The sequence below is a fragment of the Physella acuta genome, unplaced genomic scaffold, assembly GCF_028476545.2.
Source record: "Physella acuta isolate Inbredline_101_S28 unplaced genomic scaffold, ASM2847654v3 ptg001661l, whole genome shotgun sequence".
Classification (NCBI taxonomy): Eukaryota; Metazoa; Mollusca; class Gastropoda; family Physidae; genus Physella; species Physella acuta.
Genome location: NW_026733174.1, coordinates 371438 through 392783, shown reverse-complemented (window position 1 = coordinate 392783; position 21346 = coordinate 371438). Strand labels below are relative to the sequence as shown.

At 38.3% G+C, this 21346-nt stretch overlaps 1 protein-coding gene across 1 annotated transcript; it reads right to left on the bottom strand.

Moving 5' to 3' along the window:
- Positions 1–654: 654 nt before the first annotated feature.
- On the bottom strand, positions 655–6424 carry LOC131929657 (mucin-2-like). The gene is made up of 6 exons (XM_059285963.1): positions 6264–6424; positions 5754–6002; positions 4652–4776; positions 3859–3947; positions 2058–3744; positions 655–852 (listed from the first exon to the last, which is right to left on the bottom strand). Exons 2-6 carry the CDS (start codon positions 5950–5952, stop codon positions 721–723), a joined length of 2232 nt encoding a protein of 743 aa, XP_059141946.1. The 5' UTR covers positions 5953–6002; positions 6264–6424; the 3' UTR covers positions 655–720.
- Positions 6425–21346: the final 14922 nt, after the last annotated feature.

The following is a 21346-nucleotide window of genomic DNA, read 5'->3' as shown; positions in this document are numbered from 1 at the left end:
TTTTTTTTTTTTTTTTTTTTTCAATTTTAGAGTTGTTTTTTTTTTTTTATACAGCGTGAGCATAAAATCTTATTTTTCAAGGAAATATGGAAATCTTAGACGGAGTAATAATTTAACATTGTTAATTTATATAAGTACAAATAAATACTTTAGACGTCGTTTCGTTGTTACCGTCACTGTTCTAATGCAATTTTTTACTTTTTCAATCTAACTTACTTAGAATTAAGCATTATAGGTTATCGACAATGTACATAATTATTAATATACAATTCAAAATTTTATAATGCCTGTTGCGTGTATATTCAGATGAATCAGTGGCGTAGCGAGGTCGGGTGTCACCCGGTGCGGCACTTAATGGTGTCACCCCCCCAGAGGCGTAGCGACCCTTCCCAGGAGACCCTTCCCAGGGACAAACTTTCAAATTTTCGATTTGCACCCCCCCCCTCAAACTTTCGATTTGCACCCCCCCCCTCAAACTTTCGATTTGCACCCCCCCCTCGAGTTTTCGATTTGCACCCCCCCCCCCCCCCTCAAACTTTCGATTTGCACCCCCCCCTCGAGTTTTTCTCTATATATTTTGCTATCTTTTGCCTTGGTGTCACCCCCCTAAATGGTGTCACCCGGTGCGGTCCGCACCCCCCCGCCCCCCCCCTCGCTACGCCCCTGAGATGAATGTTTCAGAGAAGATGTTGTTTACGATAGACATCTGTTTAGCATCCTTCATACCCAGAAGCGCTTCACCACATAAGCTACAAGAACGATGGCTGCCCATGACAACACAAGACCAAGTGGCAACCCTAAATATAGTCCTAAATTCGTTCGGGATTTCCCGCTCTCTTCACTCGTCAAAGCCTATATGAATAGGAAATAAAAAATTGTGAAACAATATTGATTCAAAAACATATTTTTTAAAATTAGTTAATGTTCATTACACCTGATCTTGATTTGGTACTTTAAGTAATTAAAAGATATGCGGTAAGTTTGTATTATTTGCAACGTTAACGTGAACAGAATCTGAGTCACGTGATTATTGTGAGTGAAGTTGAAAGAGCGTGATATTGAACGAAGAAATTCCAGCTTTGATTAAATTCTTCCAATCATTGAATCATAATTTCTTACAGTTAATTAGATTTTTTTTTTACATTCTCGTATATGGAGTACACAAACAAAATCGTTTTACAGTGAAATATCATATTATGATAATGCTTCTTTTTCTAAGATCTTTTCGCCTAAATGGGTTTTCTCGAAAAACGAGGGGTTTCGTCACAAACTTACCTATCATTTCAATATCCCGACCCCACTGGAAGTGGTATCCCAACGCTTACTTTTACACAATAACATGAGAACGTTAGAAAAACCACCGAATTTAAAAAACGTTTCTATTTTGTTATAATTTTAATCAAAATTGTGTTGTACTTCTAGCTATGTACTCAGTGTAGGCCCATATCTATTAAAGCCTTTATGTTTTAATTTAAAAACGATAGTTTAGCTAAATATTATCTGATGTAACCAACTGATGTAATGCTTAAAAAATGTACAATGAATTGAATACAAAATGTAAATGAAGGTTGGTAGAATATGCCCTTCGTTAGGGACAGTTAGGGTGACACCGTATGCCATACCTCAGGGTGTTGACCCTGGTTAGAGTATGATTGTGTACATGTATTTTTATTTCTATTGGTTTTGAGTGCACTACACCTGAAGTTAATTTAGTGCCACATCCATTGCAGGTATTGTAGCACCTTATTGTAATACGGTGTTACATTTCTAAACAAAGCAAGTGTTCTACATAGAATTAACCAGTTTTCTTAATGGTGTCACTCCCTTCCCCCCCCCCCCCCCCACCCACAGGCGGTGTAGTCCAGCTCGGTTTGTAAAAGAGATAGGGGGTAGGCTCTAAACATGTATTAAAATATGATCTGTCTTTACAAAGATTATATTCCGCGACAATTAGCATTGAATTCAACACTTTGTATTTAATAATGCTACCTTAAATTAAATGTAATAATATAATTAATATAAAATGTAAAAAGGTGAAATAAATTTTTTTAACTTACGTTTGCCTTGTTAGAACCAGAGTTATCTGTTGAAGTTGTTGTAGTCGATGCTGAGTCGTGTTGGTGTGCGGATGGTGTGGATTGTGGTGTGGTTGTTTGTGGTGTGGTTATTTGTGGTGTGGTTGTTGATGTGGCTGACGTAGTCGTGGGTGGTAGAGTTGTGGTTGACGTGAGTATTGTGAGTATTACACTGGTTGGTGTGGTGATTGGTGTGGTTGTTGGTTCAAATGAAGTGTGTGTGGTTTGTTGTACTGTGGTTGAGGGTGTGGATGTGGATGTTTGTGTGGTTGTTGTGGGAATGGCTGTTGTTGTTGTGGTAGTGTGCATTTGTGTGGTTGTGCTTGTAGGTGTTGGTGTGGTTGTCGGTGTAGTTGTGTGTGTGGTTGTGGTAGGTAGTGTAGTTGTCTGTGGTGTTGTGGTTGTTGGTGCTGTTGTAGATGCTGTTGTGGTGACTGTCGGTGTGGTTGTGTGTGTGGTTGTCATTGGCATTGTAGTTTGTGTTGTCGCAACATTTTGTATTGCTGCTGCTAGAGGGGTCGTTGATGGTGTAGTGGGCATAGTAGTGGCTGATGTAGTGGATGTTGGAACTGCTGTGGTGATCTTGGTGGTTGTGGTATTGGCAGCGGTTGTGCTGAAAGGTAACATAGTGGTAGTGCTGGCTGCAGATGATGTGGTTGTGTTTATAATTGTTGTTAATGTGGTGGGAAGATTGGGGATGGTTGAGGTTGTGGAAGTGGTAGGTATTGCGGTCGTGAGAATTGATGTGTTTAACGTTGTGTTTGTTGTGGTGCGCTGTGTGGTGGTTGTGACTGGGGTGGTGGTGGGTATGTTTGTGGTTGTAATGGGTGTGTTGGTTGTATTTCTTTCAGTTGTGATCGGGATTGGTGAAGTTGATGTACTGGTGGTAAAGACTGAGGTAGCAGAGGAGAGTTTTGTTGTTGTTGTGGTCGTTGGTGTTGATGATGTGGTTATTGGCATCGTTGTGGTAACTGGCACCGTTGTGATGAGCACTGGCGCTGTTGTTGGGGCTAGTGGTATGGTGATTGTGGTCACGGGCGTTGTTGTGGTGGTCAGCGGCGTTGTTGTTGTTGTGGGTCTTGTCGTCGTTGTGGTCACTGGCACCGTTGTGGTAACTGGGACTGTTGTTGGGGCTAGTGGTATGGTGGTTGTGGTCACGGGCGGTGTTGTGGTCAATGGTATAGTTGTGGTCACTGGCATCGTTGTGATGAGCACTGGCGCTGTTGTTGTGGTTAGTGGTATGGTTGTTGTAATCACTGGCGTTGTTGTTGTTGTTGTGGGTCTTGTCGTCGTTGTGGTCGTTGGCGTTGTTGTAGTGGTCAGTACCGTTGTTGTGGTGCTCAGTGGCATAGTTGTTGTTGTGCTCAGTGGCGTAGCTGTTGTTGTGGGCCTTGCTGTTGTCGTTGTGGTCATTATCGTTGTTGTAGTGGTTAGTGGCGTTGTTGTGGGCACTGGAACCGTTGTTGTAGTAATAGGCCCTTTTGTCGTTGTTACTGGCACCGATGTTGTCGTTGTTGGCACAGTAGATGTCGTTGATGGTTGAGTAGTTGTAGTTGATGGTAGAGTAGATGTTGTTGTCGGCACAGCTGCAGTTGTTGTGAGCTCAGGTAGTAAAACCACAGAGCGCATGTCCACGTAGATAGTCGCGAAGGTTTCGACAACGGTCAACCTGTTGGAGAAATGTTTCAACTTCATATAAAGATAAATCTAACGGAATGTTAGGTAAATATGCTGTGCATACGACAATTAGACATTGGCCAGCTAACAGGGTCCTAAAAATTACCTAAAGATTATCCTTTTTGTAGCTTCAGTAGGTGCCTTCCACGCAAATGTCAAATTGCCTTTTAACGCTGAATTTCGATGTGTTAATGCCTAAAATAGAATCGGAAAAACTGTTTAAACAATTTGTTTCCAAATATAGTAAGCCTATGTGAGGTTCCTATTCTAATACATAACAGGAACAGTTAGTCTCGAATAGTCCTAACCAATAGCCATTAAAAGAGGGTTCATTTTTATTTATCCTTATTTAATTAGAATGAATATTTACTCCATCCTTAAATTAGTTAAATGTTAAAATATGTCTAAGACGTTTTTTTTTAATTTTCTCTGTAAATGTATTGTAATCTCTTCTTCTTCTTCTTCGTTCTTAATTATTAGTGTTGAAGGGGATCGAGATTTAGCTGCCAGTGGGTTTGAACTCGAGACTTTGTTCGAATTTATCAACCATGAGCTTTTTGCCGACTCGACCACGCCTCCAACACAATTAAGCGGTACGTGTCAACTGGTTATGCGCCATTGAGGCCATTGACTCCGATTTCAGCCTGCTTTTCTTTTTGGATTTGCTTCCATAGCCTTTGTCCAACCAAGAACAAACTACAAGGCAGCAGTTGTTTTAATTTTGGAGTTGTCTCTCCTAGAAGAGTGGCTGTCCCCAGTTAACGAGCCTCATCTGCCCGAGGGTTCGAACTAGTTTTGTATTACAGTTTAATTTTGCAACCCTTCTTTTTATTTTTAGAAACTGCTTTAAATATCTGTCCTCAGTCCATATGACGTATTCTACGAGCCCAAAAACTTACCAGCCCCTGTGTGCAAGCAAACCGCGCATCTGTTGTTTCCGTGAAGGTTCCCAGAAAATCCACTGAGTCTACGTCTCGAGCTTGTATCATGAAACCTTTGTACCGCGTGTTGCCTGCTATGGTTACTGTGTAAAACGTTAATGTACACATTTATTTATGAAACTTTTGTACTGCGTGTTGCCTGCTATGGTTACTGTGTGAGAAACGTTAATGTACACATTTATTTATGAAACCTTTGTACTGCGTGCTGTCTGCTATGGTCACTGTAAAAAACATTAATGTACACATTTTTTTATGAATTGCTCTCTCTGCACTGATAGTCACATCATTTTAACACTGCTCTGTCACTACTTCACAATATTTTGCATGTTTGAATTTTTCGTTCAGTAACTCGCGTTAATTCACTGTTTTTTTTTTTTTTGGTTTTTTTTTTATTTAGAGATATTACTCTCCAGTAGTGTGTCATTTTGCTACGCACTAGCTATAAAAAAAAATGGTGTGAGTGTGGTTATTAATGTAAGTTGTAATGTCAGCTAATTAAATATATGTGTATATTATATATTATAGCGACCAGGATATAACAGTTGTAAATTTTTAAAGTGTTACGATGTAATCAAGACATACGTCGAAACATACACACACCAACTTACACCGTCACACACTTATAACGGTACGCGCTATTACCAACATACATAGGCACTGATATATATCACTCTCGCACGGCGGCACACAAATAGAGAGAAAAACACACATCAACACACACATACCCGGGCACACACATTACACTGGTGACCCCACACACCATACACATCACCCATGTACCCACACACCGATCCACACATAACACCGTGTTTGGGCCCACGCCTAACACCGGTGACACCACACTTAACACTTGTGACCACACATAACACAGGTGATCCCAGACATAACACCGGTGACCCCACACATAACACCGGTTATCCCACACATAACACCGGTGATCCCACACATAACACCGGTGACCCCACACATAACACGTGTGACCACACACACCGGTGATCCCACACACAACACTGGTGATACCACACATAACATATGTGACCCAACACACTGGTCAACGCACCTTGCAGTGTTTCCATTGGTGAGTACGTGACCTTGGAGAGTATGATCCCAAAAGGTCCTGGCAGGGGTCGGGGGTCAGCGTTGTGCTGTGGCATCATGGGATTGCAAGCGCTGTCGGGCGCCCCGCTGGAGAACCCCCGAACACATGTGACCAGCCATGAGGACAGGGCGATAATCCGACATACCAAATTTCGATTCATTCGTTTGTTGTACAGAAAGGCTTGCGGGTAGGGGGTGGATTATGGGTAGTCTGAAATAGAGTAGCAAATTTAACATAAAAATTAAGCTGTAGGATATGAGGTATTCTAAAACTAATTTAAGTAATGTTTAATTTTTTTTAATACATTTTATTTTAATCAGGCTTCTTGAAAATTTATCAGTAGACTTCTTTTTTTTTGGATTTTTCATATATTTATTCAATGAGTAAGTGAACATATATACAGAGGAAGAAGAAATGAGATGTAGTAATATAGAATCAAAATCGCAAACAAAAAATAAAAACTTTACTTACCGTTTGTTAGAATAAAGTCCCTACCAATAGAAGAAAAAAAAACGTAATCCAATCAAGCCCAAATACAACACAAAGTTCTCACAACTTCCTAATGAACCAACCACAATGAACTCCGCACCTTAAAAGAACTAATTTCAACCACCTTCATCCTTTTCAATTTTTAATGCTAATTTATCACGCTGAAGAGGAGACAGGCTGTTTTTTTTTACTACGTTTTTTTCTTTACCTTTTTATATTAAAAAGTGGACTTTAGATAAAAAGATAAAACGACAAATTTCGGGAGCGACCCACGGAGTAATGGCCCCTTAGGCCATAAGAATAAATTACTGAGCGCTTAGAACTTGACAGATCGATTTTAAAACTTGACAAACGACTTTTTTTTTGTTTTGAGAAAATACAACAGATATGTGTTTTGGGTTTCCGTTATGTCACTTTGTAGTAACGCAGGTCATTTTTCATTTAGGAAATTTAATTAATTATAGCTCATTAAAGAATTTATCCTTGGGGCGGAAGAGTTGCAACAAATCTTCGTGAGGACTGCTTGTATAGATTGTTCCCTAGCCCAGTGTTTGAATAAGTCACAGTACAAGCAGTAAAAAAATTACTTGCTACATTTTCATGAAAACTGTAGAATTGTATTCAATTTGTATCTGCTGTTTTTTTATTAATTTGGTATTTTGATAATCAAGAAATCTTTTTACTTTTTTTTTCTCACAAGGGCGCAGACTTTACTTAGAATTAATTCTGAATTATCCAAGCATACTATATATTACTATTCATCCAACAAATATCTACTTTGTGTTTTATGGGCGATAGGTATTACTATAGAGATAGAGATACAGATCTATTATGGCATTCTTGGGATGGGAGGGGTTGGGGGTATATTCGAGCACATTGATTTGTTATTTTAATGTAAGGAAAGAAGGGCGGTAAGTTCTAGATACGCCCAGATAGTATCGTAATAATAATAATAATAAAATTTTATTACGAAACTACGCCTCAAGGTATAAAGATCATGGATTTATTATTGTCTCTTTAATAGTATGGTGTGTTGCTTTATTCGTTAAATAAAACAATATTATTATTACATTCTCCTGTTCGTTGTTTATGTGTGGAGATGGCTTTTGGGCGGAGGGTCGGGCTCTGAGTTCGTTGTCTTTGACAAACAACATCAATTTTCGATGGTTGTTTAAGAAAGGTGAATAAACTTTGAGACCTCATATCGGAATTGTGGGTAAGGATGTTGGCTGTGTGCAACGGATGGGTTGGGGGGGGGGGGGGGGGAATCGGCTAGAATAGCGTGACGTCATTTTTTGTGTAGCCCTAATTGTTAAACTGACTCACATTTACTTCCGCCCAGCGTGTGCGGGTTTGAGTCACTTCACGCCTGCTGGGTAGGTCGAGTCGACCTTCAACTCGTGGTGACCTTGTTTTTTGATAAGGGTCGTAAACAGGACATGGGTGGGGGGGAGGGGGCGTGTCGTAGCTGAACTGAACAATCTAATTTTGACGGAAGTGACGTTTTATGTATAGTTCAATCTACATACATATTGTTAAACCATTAAGGCTGAATTTATTTGGTTTCTGTTTCTCTGATATCCTTTTGGGGATCTAAAGCTATTTTTGTTATTAAACTATACAAATACAAGCTTCTAGACTCTAATGTTTTCCTTTCCAATAATCTCTTCACTAATATATCCCCTTCTTTTCTGCATTCGTTGTTTTTATACTCTCTCTCTCTCTCTCTCTCTCTCTCTCTCTCTCTCTCTCTCTCTCTCTCTCTCTCTCTACCTCTCTCCCTCCTCCCGACTCTCCTTGTTTTCTCCTCTATATCTCCGTGTCATGCGGTTGTATCCACCCCTCACCCCAAGCATTTAATATTGTATCCATCTTACTCCCTCTATTCATCCCTTTAGGATCATTCATTCTCTTTCTTACATTATTCTATCCGATCAACCCACCCCCCCCCCCCCTCCAATTTTTTTCACAGCACAATCGGCTGACTTGACCACAACCGAATGCTCTTCTTATAACGATTTCATTTCTCCGTGTTTCTTTTCTTATTTTGTCAAAACGTCTCGCACGAGAACTTGTGTAAATAAAGCCATTTTGTTATTTTATTTCAATGTGGCTAAAATTGTAAGTAAGATCAGCCATCGTATCGTGTCGGGCTGACATGCGCATGTCACAAAACAGTAAATAAAGCCGTGTTGTTATTTTATTTTCAATGTGGCTAAAATTGTAAGTAAGATCAGCCATAGTATCGTGTCGGGCTGACATGCGCATGTCACCAACACTCCCACCTGGGAGCGACGGGCATTCTCTCCCCTTGTCGTGCTATTCTCGGAAATGACTGGCGTTCTATTTTTAGTCACAGTCGGCTGATCAAGTACTTCCATATGGTTGGTCAATCCTTATCGATTCCCCCATCTGCTCATCTGGGTCGATTGGGTTACGTAACTGCTGAACTATTTTTTTAAGCTTCTTGAACACCAATCGAGTGGGGTGACTAGTTCACAAAATATGTCAACTTTTTGAGCGATTGAACGTACCCTTCCTCCGTGTTTTTATGTAATATGTAAACTAGACTAGATACAGTTTCACATAACTCTTGTACGCATTTCATCTTCCAGAAAATAAACGTGTTAACTATTTTAAATTGTATAACAAAAAAAATGCGTTTCATAATTTTTCTTTTAGACATTTTTCTCAGGTGGTGAGGCGGACTTCGACTTCCGGGAAGGTTGGGGGGGGGGGGGGGGCGAGAGGACGGGACTGATTAAAGTATATATTTTCTATATAAATTATTTGCCTTTTATTTATTCGGGGTTGGTGGGGGAGCATGAAAGAAACTCTGCTGTTTCCCCAAAGATTCAGGTTATCACAATGATCTGTATATTGATAGGTAATTTTGTGCATTGGGGGGTCGATTTATCTTTAACCTAATCATATATGGACATTAAAAATTACTATTCCATATTATTCAGGAAACGCCCCCATCCTCATACCCCCCACCCTTTCCCACACCTGCACATATTAATAGGCTCTCGTCATATCCCAAGTCATACACCGCGTGATAATACCTCCCCCCACCACCCTTTCTAACACATACACACACGCACTCTTCTTGCCACATATGAAACATCTGATTGAAGGACCCGGAAGTGAAAGCTACTCCTCATTACATGTGACCCTGAGAGGAATTGTGACCTTGACCAACGAGGAAATAAAATACCGTCTATGTGAAGTAGGCTTGGGGCCGGCTCCGATTTGCATGTGAAGAGCCCCTAAATAAAAAAAAGAAGGAATTTTAAAATTGAAAGCGTTTCAACTTTCATTCAAATTTTTATTAGTTTCGTTTTTTTTTTAAATTATCTTAATTAACAATAGTCCTTTTTTTAAATCTCAATTTAAAATGGTTTCTTTTTTTTACAAGCTTTTATTTAACTCACTTCCTCTGTCGACAGTCTGTCGACAGTCTGTCGTCAGTCTAGATGGAAACGCAGGAGTGAAAATTCGGACAGTTCTACTTGACCGATACGATTCACAGTTGGCACGTGGGTCAAGACATGAAGACAATGCAATCTGAATCTAAATTTGACTTAATGGACACCAGCGAGAAAAGTCTCAAAGGTATTTGAGAGGTGTATAAATTCATTAAAAAATCATGCACAGCGTATTTACAATTAATATGGTTATAAAATCCTGCCTGTCTGGTTTTTTTCGGACTTTACCAAAGATTGGATGTATTTGATGTTTATAATATTTTCGGTAACTAAATAAAATTTAAAAAAAAAGCAAAAACAATTTGGTTTTCACGTGCAATGGCGACATAAACATGGCATCCTGCTATTGGATAGGCTGCCATAGATTTTATTGTACACATTGTAAGCTAAAAATAGAAAACTAGGTCATGGGGTTTTAAATTTGCATTGTTATTTAAAAACTTGATCTGCAAAGTTTTGTAAACAAATAGTTATCGATCACTAAGTTACTGTATAGCCAATCAATATTTGTCTTACGAAAGTGAAACATCCGGTTATAACTTAGGCTTGATGAAAATAAATAGAAATGTAGCCTTAAACTCAACAAATTATTTTCAAGTTCTCTGGATTTGCAACTTTTATAGCATTTATTCTAAGAATATAAAATTTCTAAATTAATTTTAGGCTTAAGTTTTTATTTTTTATTTTTTTTTTACGGTCTAAATCTAAAAAAACACGTTTTTATTCCATGACAACAACATTATGGAAGGAATCTCGTCAACTCGCTCGCCTCCATTGGATGCCTAATTAATTTTTTATGAATTAATTAAAATTTGGACCGAATTAGTAGGCATGTCTATCCAACCACACCACATACGTCATCACGTTCAATCAGGTTTAATAGCTGCGCTATCACGTTCAATAGACGCGCAATGGTTTTTAGTCTTGTAACACTATTGCAAATAAAACATGTAAAGTACTGAAAAAAAAAATTCATAAAAAACGTTTTAATAACAAGCTTTTATGTAACAATGCACTAAAAAGTAGAAAATAAATTATAGACTACTATTTAAATAACTATAAAGAAAAGAGTGGGTGTCTTCCTTAACATTAGTAAAGGTATCCAATAGATACTAAAGTGACCCACGCTTTTCTTTATAGTTATTTAAATAGTAGTCTATAATTTATTTTCTACTTTTTAGTGCATTGTTACATAAAAGCTTGTTATTAAAACGTTTTTTATGAATTTTTTTTAAACAGCATTAAGAATATTCTATTTTTAGAACACAGGAAGCAGACATGAAAACTAATCACTGACCAACGATACCTAAGCTGTGTTCAGGTATCGATGCTGATTGCTGATGTCCTTCCTACACGGCCTGCGGTCAGGATTTGTGAGGGAATGATGTGGTCAGGAAGATCCTTGATAGGTGACGCATGCCATCCACAGCAGACGACGGTCAGTGTTGTTACAACATGCTCAAAGCCTCCGCCTTATGTGGTCAAGGGCAGGTTACTGAAGGCACACGATTACAGTTTGGTCATATTAACTCCCCTTTATCTGAGATGATAGGCTTTCAATTAGAAAACATGCCACATGTTTTATTTAGCAGGCAACAAAAAAATTACATGGATTCCTTAAGGAGCAAGCAAAAATGAAATCCAAAACACCTGGTGCAGAAAATTAAAAAAAAACTGAAAATTATTGTAAAGAGCTGAAAAGAAATGGAAAAAATAGAAAGTGACAGAAAAATAAATAATAATATTGCAAGGGCAATTCTCCACTGGGAGTTAAAAAGATGATGAAGAAGAACCCATTTTATCTGGTGAGATTGTGTACATACTGAATCAAATTGAAACGTCACGCTTGCCACGCATCGATACAGCATTACCCAATGTCCATGGGATGAATCTCACAATACGACATTACACAAACGTAAGGGGATGAATCAACAATGCTGACCTACCACCCATTTACATGTCGAGGTCAAGAAACATATGAACTCTACTTCATCTGCCTTATGGATCCTTTAAGTCTGAAATGGGAACTTTTAATTTGCTTTAAAATAATGCTTCAGGTTGAACAATTATTTCTCGACTTCAACTCCTTTCTAGTGCAGATGAAGTAGAGTTGTCGTCTATGTGTTTTTAGAGTTACCAAATGTGAGTGGGTCTATACATATGATGATTTTAAAACGAGCCTAGTCGGTCCTTGTTTGTAAAACTATCCGCACCTTGGTGACTCACTAGTGTTGTTTACCTCTTGTTGTAGTTCTTTGACGATCGGGGCGGCCTCTAAACATCAGATGCTAGTCAACCCCCTCCCTTCCCACTAGCTATTGTCAGGTACAATAATAATGTTCTACAGTATAAGAAGATTTTTTTTTAAATCATTTATTGTGAATGTTGGTAACCCGGAATGGACCGGATCTCCGGTAATTTGCCGGTTTTTGACACAAAACAAGTTTGATTCCCGTGACGTCACTACACTCCCACACGTTAACTGACCGACCTGGGTGACCTGATTTTAAAACCTCACGAGAAAAAAAGTACCTTCCCATTTTTGACATTATTCTTTCTTGCCTTTTGGAACGAATTGTAGTTGTTGTTTTACTATGCAATCAGCTTGTTTTATCTACGAAACGTTTAAGGTGAGAGGCTGGGGTTTGGGATGCTATAATTTGATTATTTGAATATTATAATATAGTTACACACTTATAGAGATGTTTAGGAAAAGTGAAGTAGAGTTCACTTGTTTCTGTGACCTCGGCATATCTGTGGCCAACACTAATCCCAGCCGCCTTTGCTTTCCCTAACGTGAGTTGGGTGGACTCAGGGACGGTGTACTGACTTGAACCCGGATTCGAACTCGAGACTTACGGGTTAGCAGTCGAGCTCTCTACCGCCAGACCACTCCGTCCCCATAGAGATGTTTTAAAAGTACTCAAACTTGACAGCCTCGGTCGTTTGTGAGCGGAGTTTCAGCTATTGGTAGACATTTTACATTTATTTCCTTTCTAATTCTCCACAACAAAATATATAAGTAATTTGTCTCAACCCACACCTTTAGTGAAGGGCAACACCAACAAAGGGAGAGAACACATATTTAACTATTATCGGGTGAAGTAGAGTTAACCTGTTTCTGTGACCTGGGCATCTAAACGGACAGTGTGGTCAGTTCTTTATCCAGACGTCCTTGCTATCCCTAGACCACATAACCTTTAGTAAATATGACCCCAAATGTCACAAAAATATATCTAGTACAATCTACCTTGTAGCCATTGTTCTCCCTACTTGGTGCGCTAGCATTTGGCTTGTAATAGACCATCAGATAAGTGCCTAGAAAAACGACGGTAAAGATTTTTTTAAATCCACTCTCTGTTACTCCAATAACAGGGAAGTAAAGCTACTATTTTCTACACTGAAATTACTATCAATGCAAAGACCGACATTTTCTGTTTACCTTAAGTCAATTAATTGCTGTTAAAATTATAAAATAATGGAATATGCCGATTCATTATTTTAGGCATGTCGATTGAATTAGTTCCATAACAAAGCAGATTTGTCCCATAGGCCAGCGAAAAAAAATTAACATAAATACACATAATTTTCTAAATATTATCATAATATTATTTGGTATAGCAAAAATATATATACTTATAACAGTGTCCGCCCCCCCCCCCCGAAAATTTCAAGTGCCCCCCCCCCCCCCGGAAAAAAAATTTCTGGAAGAAACACTAATAGTTAACCAGTCCAGAGGCGTAGCGAGGGGGGGACATATGTTCCCGGGCGCCGACCTTAGGGGGGGCGCCAAATTGAAAGTTTGAGGGGGGGTGCAAATGAAAAGTTCGAGGGGGGGGGCGGGGTGCAAATCGAAAGTTTGAGGGGGGGTGCAAATGAAAAGTTCGAGCGGGGGTGCAAATCGAAAGTTTGTCCCCGGGCGGGAAGGATCGCTACGCCTCTGAACCAGTCTGCTGACGTCTGTTTCCATCGCACAATCGTCTGCCAAAGGTTTTATCATTATTTACAGCATATCTCATCAAACATGAGTGCTACCCTGCCTTCTGTCCACTTGCTATTTAGTACTCGAGTCCTCTAAGACCTCCTCCCCAAGCTATCGTCCAGTCTTTTAAACCCACCTGTAACCTAAGGGAAATAATTTAAAACGGGGATAAACTCTACTCATTATTACAGATAATTTCTATCATAGAAATTAAATCAGGGGAGGTAAACAATATTTTATTACCTCTTTCATTTTAATCCAAAGTTTCCTAAGCGTCTTAAAAAGTTGCTATAACATGTGTAGACTATTAAATAATTTTTTTTTTTTTTTTTTTTTTTTTTTAAATTAGCTTTTTTATTTTATAAAATTTTCATGTTATAATTTTTAATGATTCACTACATTAGAATTTTCATTAGGTCTTACAATGTTTGTTTTTTAAATAGTAAAGAATACAAATAAAATAATTAACCAATAATCACATTGTGTTGAAACTAAGATACCAAAATGTAACAATTGCAGCTTAAGTCTTTCTTTTCTTCAAATTGATAATTTTTATGCTGATTTAAAAAATTAAAATGTTTATTTATAAAATTGTTATGTGTGGTTAATATCTAAATTCTATAGCTTATATGAATATGTGAAGAAAATTATATTGTACTCTTTTTAAACACATTGCATGCAGAGAGGTGTCTGAGGTTTGGCTAAAAGTTCATATTGAGAGGGAATGCAGAATGATAAAATTGCTAGGCCTATATAACATGTTACAAATGCAATTAATTTAATTGAATAAAAAAACATTGGTTTTTAGTCATGATGAATTTCCTGGCTTATCTCTAGAATGAATTTTTTATGAGTATTTAAATTAGATATTTGACAAAATCGTCTGTGACAAACATCACATTCATGTGGCTTATCTCCTGAATGACTTTTTTATGTGAAGATAAACAAGAAATTTGAGAAAACCTTGGTTGTCAAACATTACATTCTTGTGGCCTTTCTCCTGAATGAACCTTTTTATGTGTTCTTAAATTATTACTTTGAAAAAACCTTCTATGACAAACATCACATTCATGTGGCCTATCTCCTGAATGAACATTTTTGTGTTGTAATAAATTTTTCTTCTGACTAAACTTTTTATGACAAACATCACATTCATGAGGCTTATCTCCTGAATGAACATTTGTATGTGTTCTTAAATTAGAACTTTGAGAAAACCTTTTATGACAAACATCACATTCATTTGGTCTTTCTCCTGAATGAACCTGTTTATGTGTTTTTAAACTAGAATTTTGAGAAAACTTCTTATGACAAACATCACATTTATATGGCTTATCTCCTGAATGAATTCTGTTGTGTTTACTTAAGCCAGAACTTTCAGTATACCTTTTATGACAAACATCACATTCATATGGCTTATCTCCTGAATGAATTCTGTTGTGTTTACTTAAGCCAGAACTTTCAGTATACCTTTTATGACAAACATCACATTCATATGGCTTATCTCCTGAATGAATTCTGTTGTGTTTACTTAAGCCAGAACTTTCAGTATACCTTTTATGACAAACATCACATTGATGTGGCTTATCTCCTAAATGCATTTTCACATGTGTATATATTCTACATCGATGAGAAAACTTTTTATTACAAATATCACATATGTATTGCTTATTTCTTGAGTGCTCTTTTTTATTTTTGACTGAAATTACAACTTTGAGAAAGATTCTCATGCTTACCATCATATTCAACTTGCTCATTTCCTTCTTGACCTGTTTTATGTTTTTTTAAGTTAGAACTTTGATAAAGCCTTTTGTGTTTGAGACTAGAAACAATTTGATATCTTTTGTCTCCAGAAAACTGGAGATTTTCTTCAACTTGAAGTTCAAGCCCTTTTTGTTGTTTATCCTCAAAAAATAAAAATCCTGTCAATAAATCTGGTTTTGAATCTTCACAAGTTGATAAAGTTGTGACTTTTGATTTGTTATCTTCAGATGTTGATAATGTTGATACAGCAGGCTTTTTATCTTTACAAATTAAAAACTCAGATGTAACATCAGGTTTAACATCTTGCAAGCTTATAAATGAATTGTTGGGTGTAAATTTATCAAAAGATGAAAAACTTGAAAATTCTGTTTCTGTGTCTTTAGAAGATGAAAATTCTGTTGTAGTATAGGGTTTAACATCTTGAGAAGCTGTGAATGTCAAGTTGGGTTTTGCATCAACAATAGATGAAAATGTTAATTCTGTTTTTATGTCTTTAGAAGATGAAAATATTGTTGATAGATCTGGATTCAAATCTTCAGAGTTTAAAAACTCTGTTAATTTGTGTGACTGTTCATCTACAATAGATAACATTGCTGATAAAAGATCTGTTTCCTCTTCCATTCTTGACTGCTTTTTATAAATCAACTGATGACATGCATGCGCCAGATAATAATATAACAGCTTAACGGATAATTTTTTTTTAACTACCAATATTAATATCAACATCATCCGAAAAAGGTGCCATCTTTATTTTCAATAAACCTTTTCAAATCCATTTAGAGGGATAAAACAACAAAGAACTTCTTGTTTAGCTCTAAATACAAATGAAAGCTTATTTCAATATATTTAACTTGTTTAGCAATTGTTTAAAATCTACACCGCATTATGATCTATGACCTAGTAGATTAATGTTTGGTTTTAGCATAGCTGAATTTTTTTTCAATATTAATTATACTCTGTAATACCCGAATAAAGCCCTAAAACATGTTTTAATTATATATTTTTTTAAAATTATATACTTATGTCTATGCTCTCCCTTTAACCACAAAAACGCAATAAAATATTTTAACACTACAGACTCGTGCACCTGCCTAAATTTAGGTCCTCGTGTCCCGATTACACTAGTGACGTCAAAGCACCTCCTACCCACACCCTCCGCTTTTACGCTTCACTGCTAGCCACCGTCAAACTGAAATTCTAGAACATTCCTCATTTGTCCAACCGAACAGCAAAATAACAATATTCTAAAATTAACTCTGTTCTCTGGTTGACCTCCTTTCTAGTCCCCTTTTTTACGACCTATAGGACAAAGATATTTTTAGGCAGAGGAAAAAATTATGGGTAAACATCGATTCACTGCTGTGCACTATTCATAAGCTGAGCCGGATTTGGGGGGATATGACGTCAAGACGCTACGAACTTGTTGACAAGGATGGCGTGGGGGAATCCCCCCAAAACTTTGCGAGGTGACATGCTTGTTTTCTTGCTGCTTACGTGACATTTTTTATTTACAGCGCCCTCCCCCGCTCCCATACATACTTGCGTATCACGTGATATAGCTGTGCATGAGAAAACTTTGGCCAGTCGGTGTATGTTGACAGAATACATGTGACGCTCATGTAGTTTTAAAAAGGATAGGCATGTTTTAAATGAAGACAAAATACATTTGAAGCAGAAGTACACTAGGCCGTAAACTGTGACGTTGGGGATAATTGGGATGGAAGCGGATACAACTATGGTGGTTTCTGCAAAAAGATCAGGTTTCGCCACAAAACGTATTCGGTATTCTCTGTGTATACCTTTATATAAGGTGGCGGGGACGAAGTGGAGGAGGACAGAGCTTGTTTCAGGCATCTCCTCTCCCCTCCCCCCCCCGAAATATTATATATATATATATATATATATATATATATATATATATATATATATATATATATATATATATATATATATATATATATATATATATATATACATATAAATCAGTGGCGTAGCGAGGTCGGGTGTCACCCGGTGCGGCACTTAATGGTGTCACCCCCCCCCAGAGGCGTTGCGACCCTTCCCGGGGACAAACTTTCAAGTTTTCGATTTGCACCCCCCCCCCTCAAACTTTCGATTTGCACACCCCCCCCTCAAGTTTTCGATTTGCACCCCCCCCCCCCTCAAACTTTCAATTTGCACCCCCCCCCTCAAGTTTTTCTCTATATATTTTGCCCTTTTTTTTGCCTTGGTGTCACCCCCCTAAATGGTGTCACCCGGTGCGGTCCGCACCACCCGCCCCCCCCCCCCTTCGCTACGCCCCTGATATAAATACATTTTATAGAAAATATATAGCCTACTATACACCTATATATACACACACACACACACCCTAATAAAGTATACCTCCCCCCCCCCCCCCCCGAACGAAAAGGAATTGATATAGTAAATATATACTTTTAACAGTGTCCTTTCTTCCCCCCCCCCCCCCCCACGGAGAAAAGAGTCTGAAAGAAGCACTGCGCTGGGTATAGGAATGCTCAACTTCGAGCAGACTTTCTTCTGTGAAAATATTCGCTCTCACTTGTATTAATTGCTTAGATCAGCACCGGGCCTCTACCAAAATCTTCCATCTTGTTCGCTCCCCGGCTGTTCATGGTGTCGTCAGTTCTTCCAGAAGACTCCCTCTCCAGGTCACTCACTATGGCCCATATACTTGAGCGCCGAGATAAATCTTCAACAAACGGCTTTCTAAGACCGCCATCTCTGATTGTCTTACATTTTTATACACTTCTTCCTTTTCTATCTCAATTGTTTTTCTCAAAACATAATCATTACGAACATACACACATACATACATACAAACACAGTGTTTCTTTCAGGCATCTCTTCGAGGAGGACATTGCTCTTCAGAAACACGTCTACCCCCCTTCACCCCTGCATACACACATACACACATACACCCACCACCCCACCCCCCTTCATACACACTCAACATTAGTTTTATAACCTGGTTATGATCAATGTGAAATATGCGTGTAACTTTAAACAGCACTCCAATGTTTACCATTTACAACCCCACCCCTACCCCTCCTAGAACTACCACTCCCTAGTGCCACAGCCATGACCTTCGACCTGGCAAACCACCCACCCGCGCTGTGGTTGGTTAAAAACTCACCGCAGATGCGAGTCTCGTGAGATCTTCAGGCATGACTGATGACGCATAGTCGAATTATTTTTACTTCATGGGAAAATCCGAAAACAAATTTTCCTAAAATGAAAAGCTGTAAACTTTTCCTAAACATGTTACAGATGAAGTGGAAAAATATTGTAATACTATTTCAATGTAGAATGTTTTTTTCTATGTAAATAGTAGGCCTATTAGATGATGAATATACATACAAATAGATTTGTGTTCTATTTAAACAGTATTAAATGATGGATACATACAAATAAAAAAAATTGTCTATGCTAACAATATAAGATGATGGATATTCATACAATAATGCATTAAACCTATGTACATTGCTGCAATAACTCAGAGTACCCCACACACACACAAATAAACACATCTTCGAATCGCCCCCTTTAACCCCACAAAAGGTGTCATCCGGTGCACAGGCCCAGCCCCAACTTTAGCCATTAGCAAATGTAAAAAATTAAATAGAACAGAGTTTAGAAGTCAAGAATTATTAGAAATAGTTGAGGCAACGTTATTGTAGAAGAAAAAAATGGGGAAAGGGGGGGTGGAATGTTTAAAGGGCAAAACACAATGGTTTGAGAATAGTCACACTAAAGTTTTTATTTGGTGTAAATATCAATCTTTGTTTTGATGTCAATTATCAAATTTCTTTACCTAACACGCTGGGGAAGAAAAATTGTTGCTTAAAACTGAGGACGGGTAAGAATTTTAAAAATGCTGCTTGTGCATTGTGTTATACACAGGGAAATCGCGATAGCTGATAACATTACACCTTTTCCAAATGAAATAGCCATACTCAATTTAATTTATAAAGTCTATCAATGCTAATAAAAACGATATAAGTGGGCGTCCTTTTCAGTGGGTTTTTTTCCAGACTTTTGCGGGGGTGGGGGGGACGACGACACTGGTAAAAGTAAATATTTTCGAAATAAATTATATTTCGTTCGGGGGGGGGGGATAGGCGTTCTTTGGGGGGAGGGGGGGCAGAGCCTGGAAGAAACTCTGAGCCTTTTATTTTTTTAAAGAACAATTTTAAGGCCATGTGAAACACTACACAGTGAAGTAAGGTCGCTCTTGAAAGAGAACTGCTTTACATGTGTTATAGATATTTATGCTCTCTGTGGGTTTTTTTTTTAAAGCAGCAAACTCTAATTGAAAAATATATGAACAGTATTTACTTAGCTGGTAACACAGAGGCGTATCGACCCTCCCGGCGCCCGGGGACACACTTTCGATTTGCACCCCCACCTCGAACTTTTGATTTGCACCCCCTCGAACTTTTGATTTGCACCCCCCCCCCCCTCAAACTTTCGATTTGCACCCCCTCCTTTCAATTTGTTTTTCCAACCCATTTTAGCGCCCCCCTAAGGTCGGCGCCCGGGGACATATGCCCCCCCCCCCCCGCCCCCTCGCTACGCCTCTGCTGTAACACAGACGGTAAAGGCAATATTTAAATCGGCGTGTAAAATTGTGTAGCAATCTACTTTCTTTTTATTGACTGTGTATAATTCAGTAATACAGCTCAATTTTTTTATGTTGGCGCCCCCAATGGGTCGTCTCCTGGGGCTGCCGCCCCACCCTCTCTCCTTTGCTACGCCTCTGATTCCCTTTTCATTCAATAATCGAATATACCTTCCTTAATGATTTTTTTTCTGTCATTAAACCGCACATTCAGTGTTTAAATTTTAAGTGAACATTACCATTTTGAAATCGTACATCAAATTTAATACACCCTGCATCGGCATGAACATTAAACGTCAGTTCGTTTCCTCAATACACCCCCCCCCCCCTGATCCCTTTAGCCTACACATTTGCTTATCAAACTGATTGATGGTCCCATGTTCATTTCTCAAAGTTAGATCTATCTAGACTCTAGACGCCCTATTTATTACGACCTAGAGTAGGGAAAAAAAACGTCCACACGTTGTCCAGCAGATGAGGTCACACGTCACGAGGACGAGATGGTCTGCCAGGGTTATGTATGACCAACTGGGTGGAGGGCTTCTCAGAAATTTGACGTCACTCTAGAGTGCGTTGTTTTCTTGACTCGATGGCGTGCAAACGCTTCATTCAAAATGGACGTGACCTAATTTTAACCGACTACACCTACTTGCGTCAACAAATGGAACTAATTAATTCCTTACGGATGAGAGATCCGGTGCATGTATGTGGGGGTGGCAATTTTCACTGGAATGAAGGGGCTTAAAATATTTTCTCCTAAGTCACAATGAGATTTTTTTTTTAAATAGGCCCCCCCTGCGCTGTAATGAAGTTAATAATATTCGAAGGTTACAATTTGTATCGTAATCCTGTGACCATACAACTCAGAACTTTAGTCATGCATAGTTGTCATAGAAACAACCAACCATCATTTTTTAAAACACTAGTCAGCAATTCTGTTCAGCACATACTCTGGGTGTCAGCACTATCAGACGGCTGTCAAATATTTGACATTCCACCTAACCATTGAAGGGGTGGAATGTTTAAATTTAAGTTAATTTTTAAACGACTGAATGATTCTGTACACATTATGTAACAGGAAAGGGCAGATATCTGGTTTGCTATTTTTATAAGGGATGAGGCAGTGGTATCCAATAGTACTGTATTATTTTATTCTCTTAAAAGATTTTTAAGTTTTAACTTAAAACTTTTT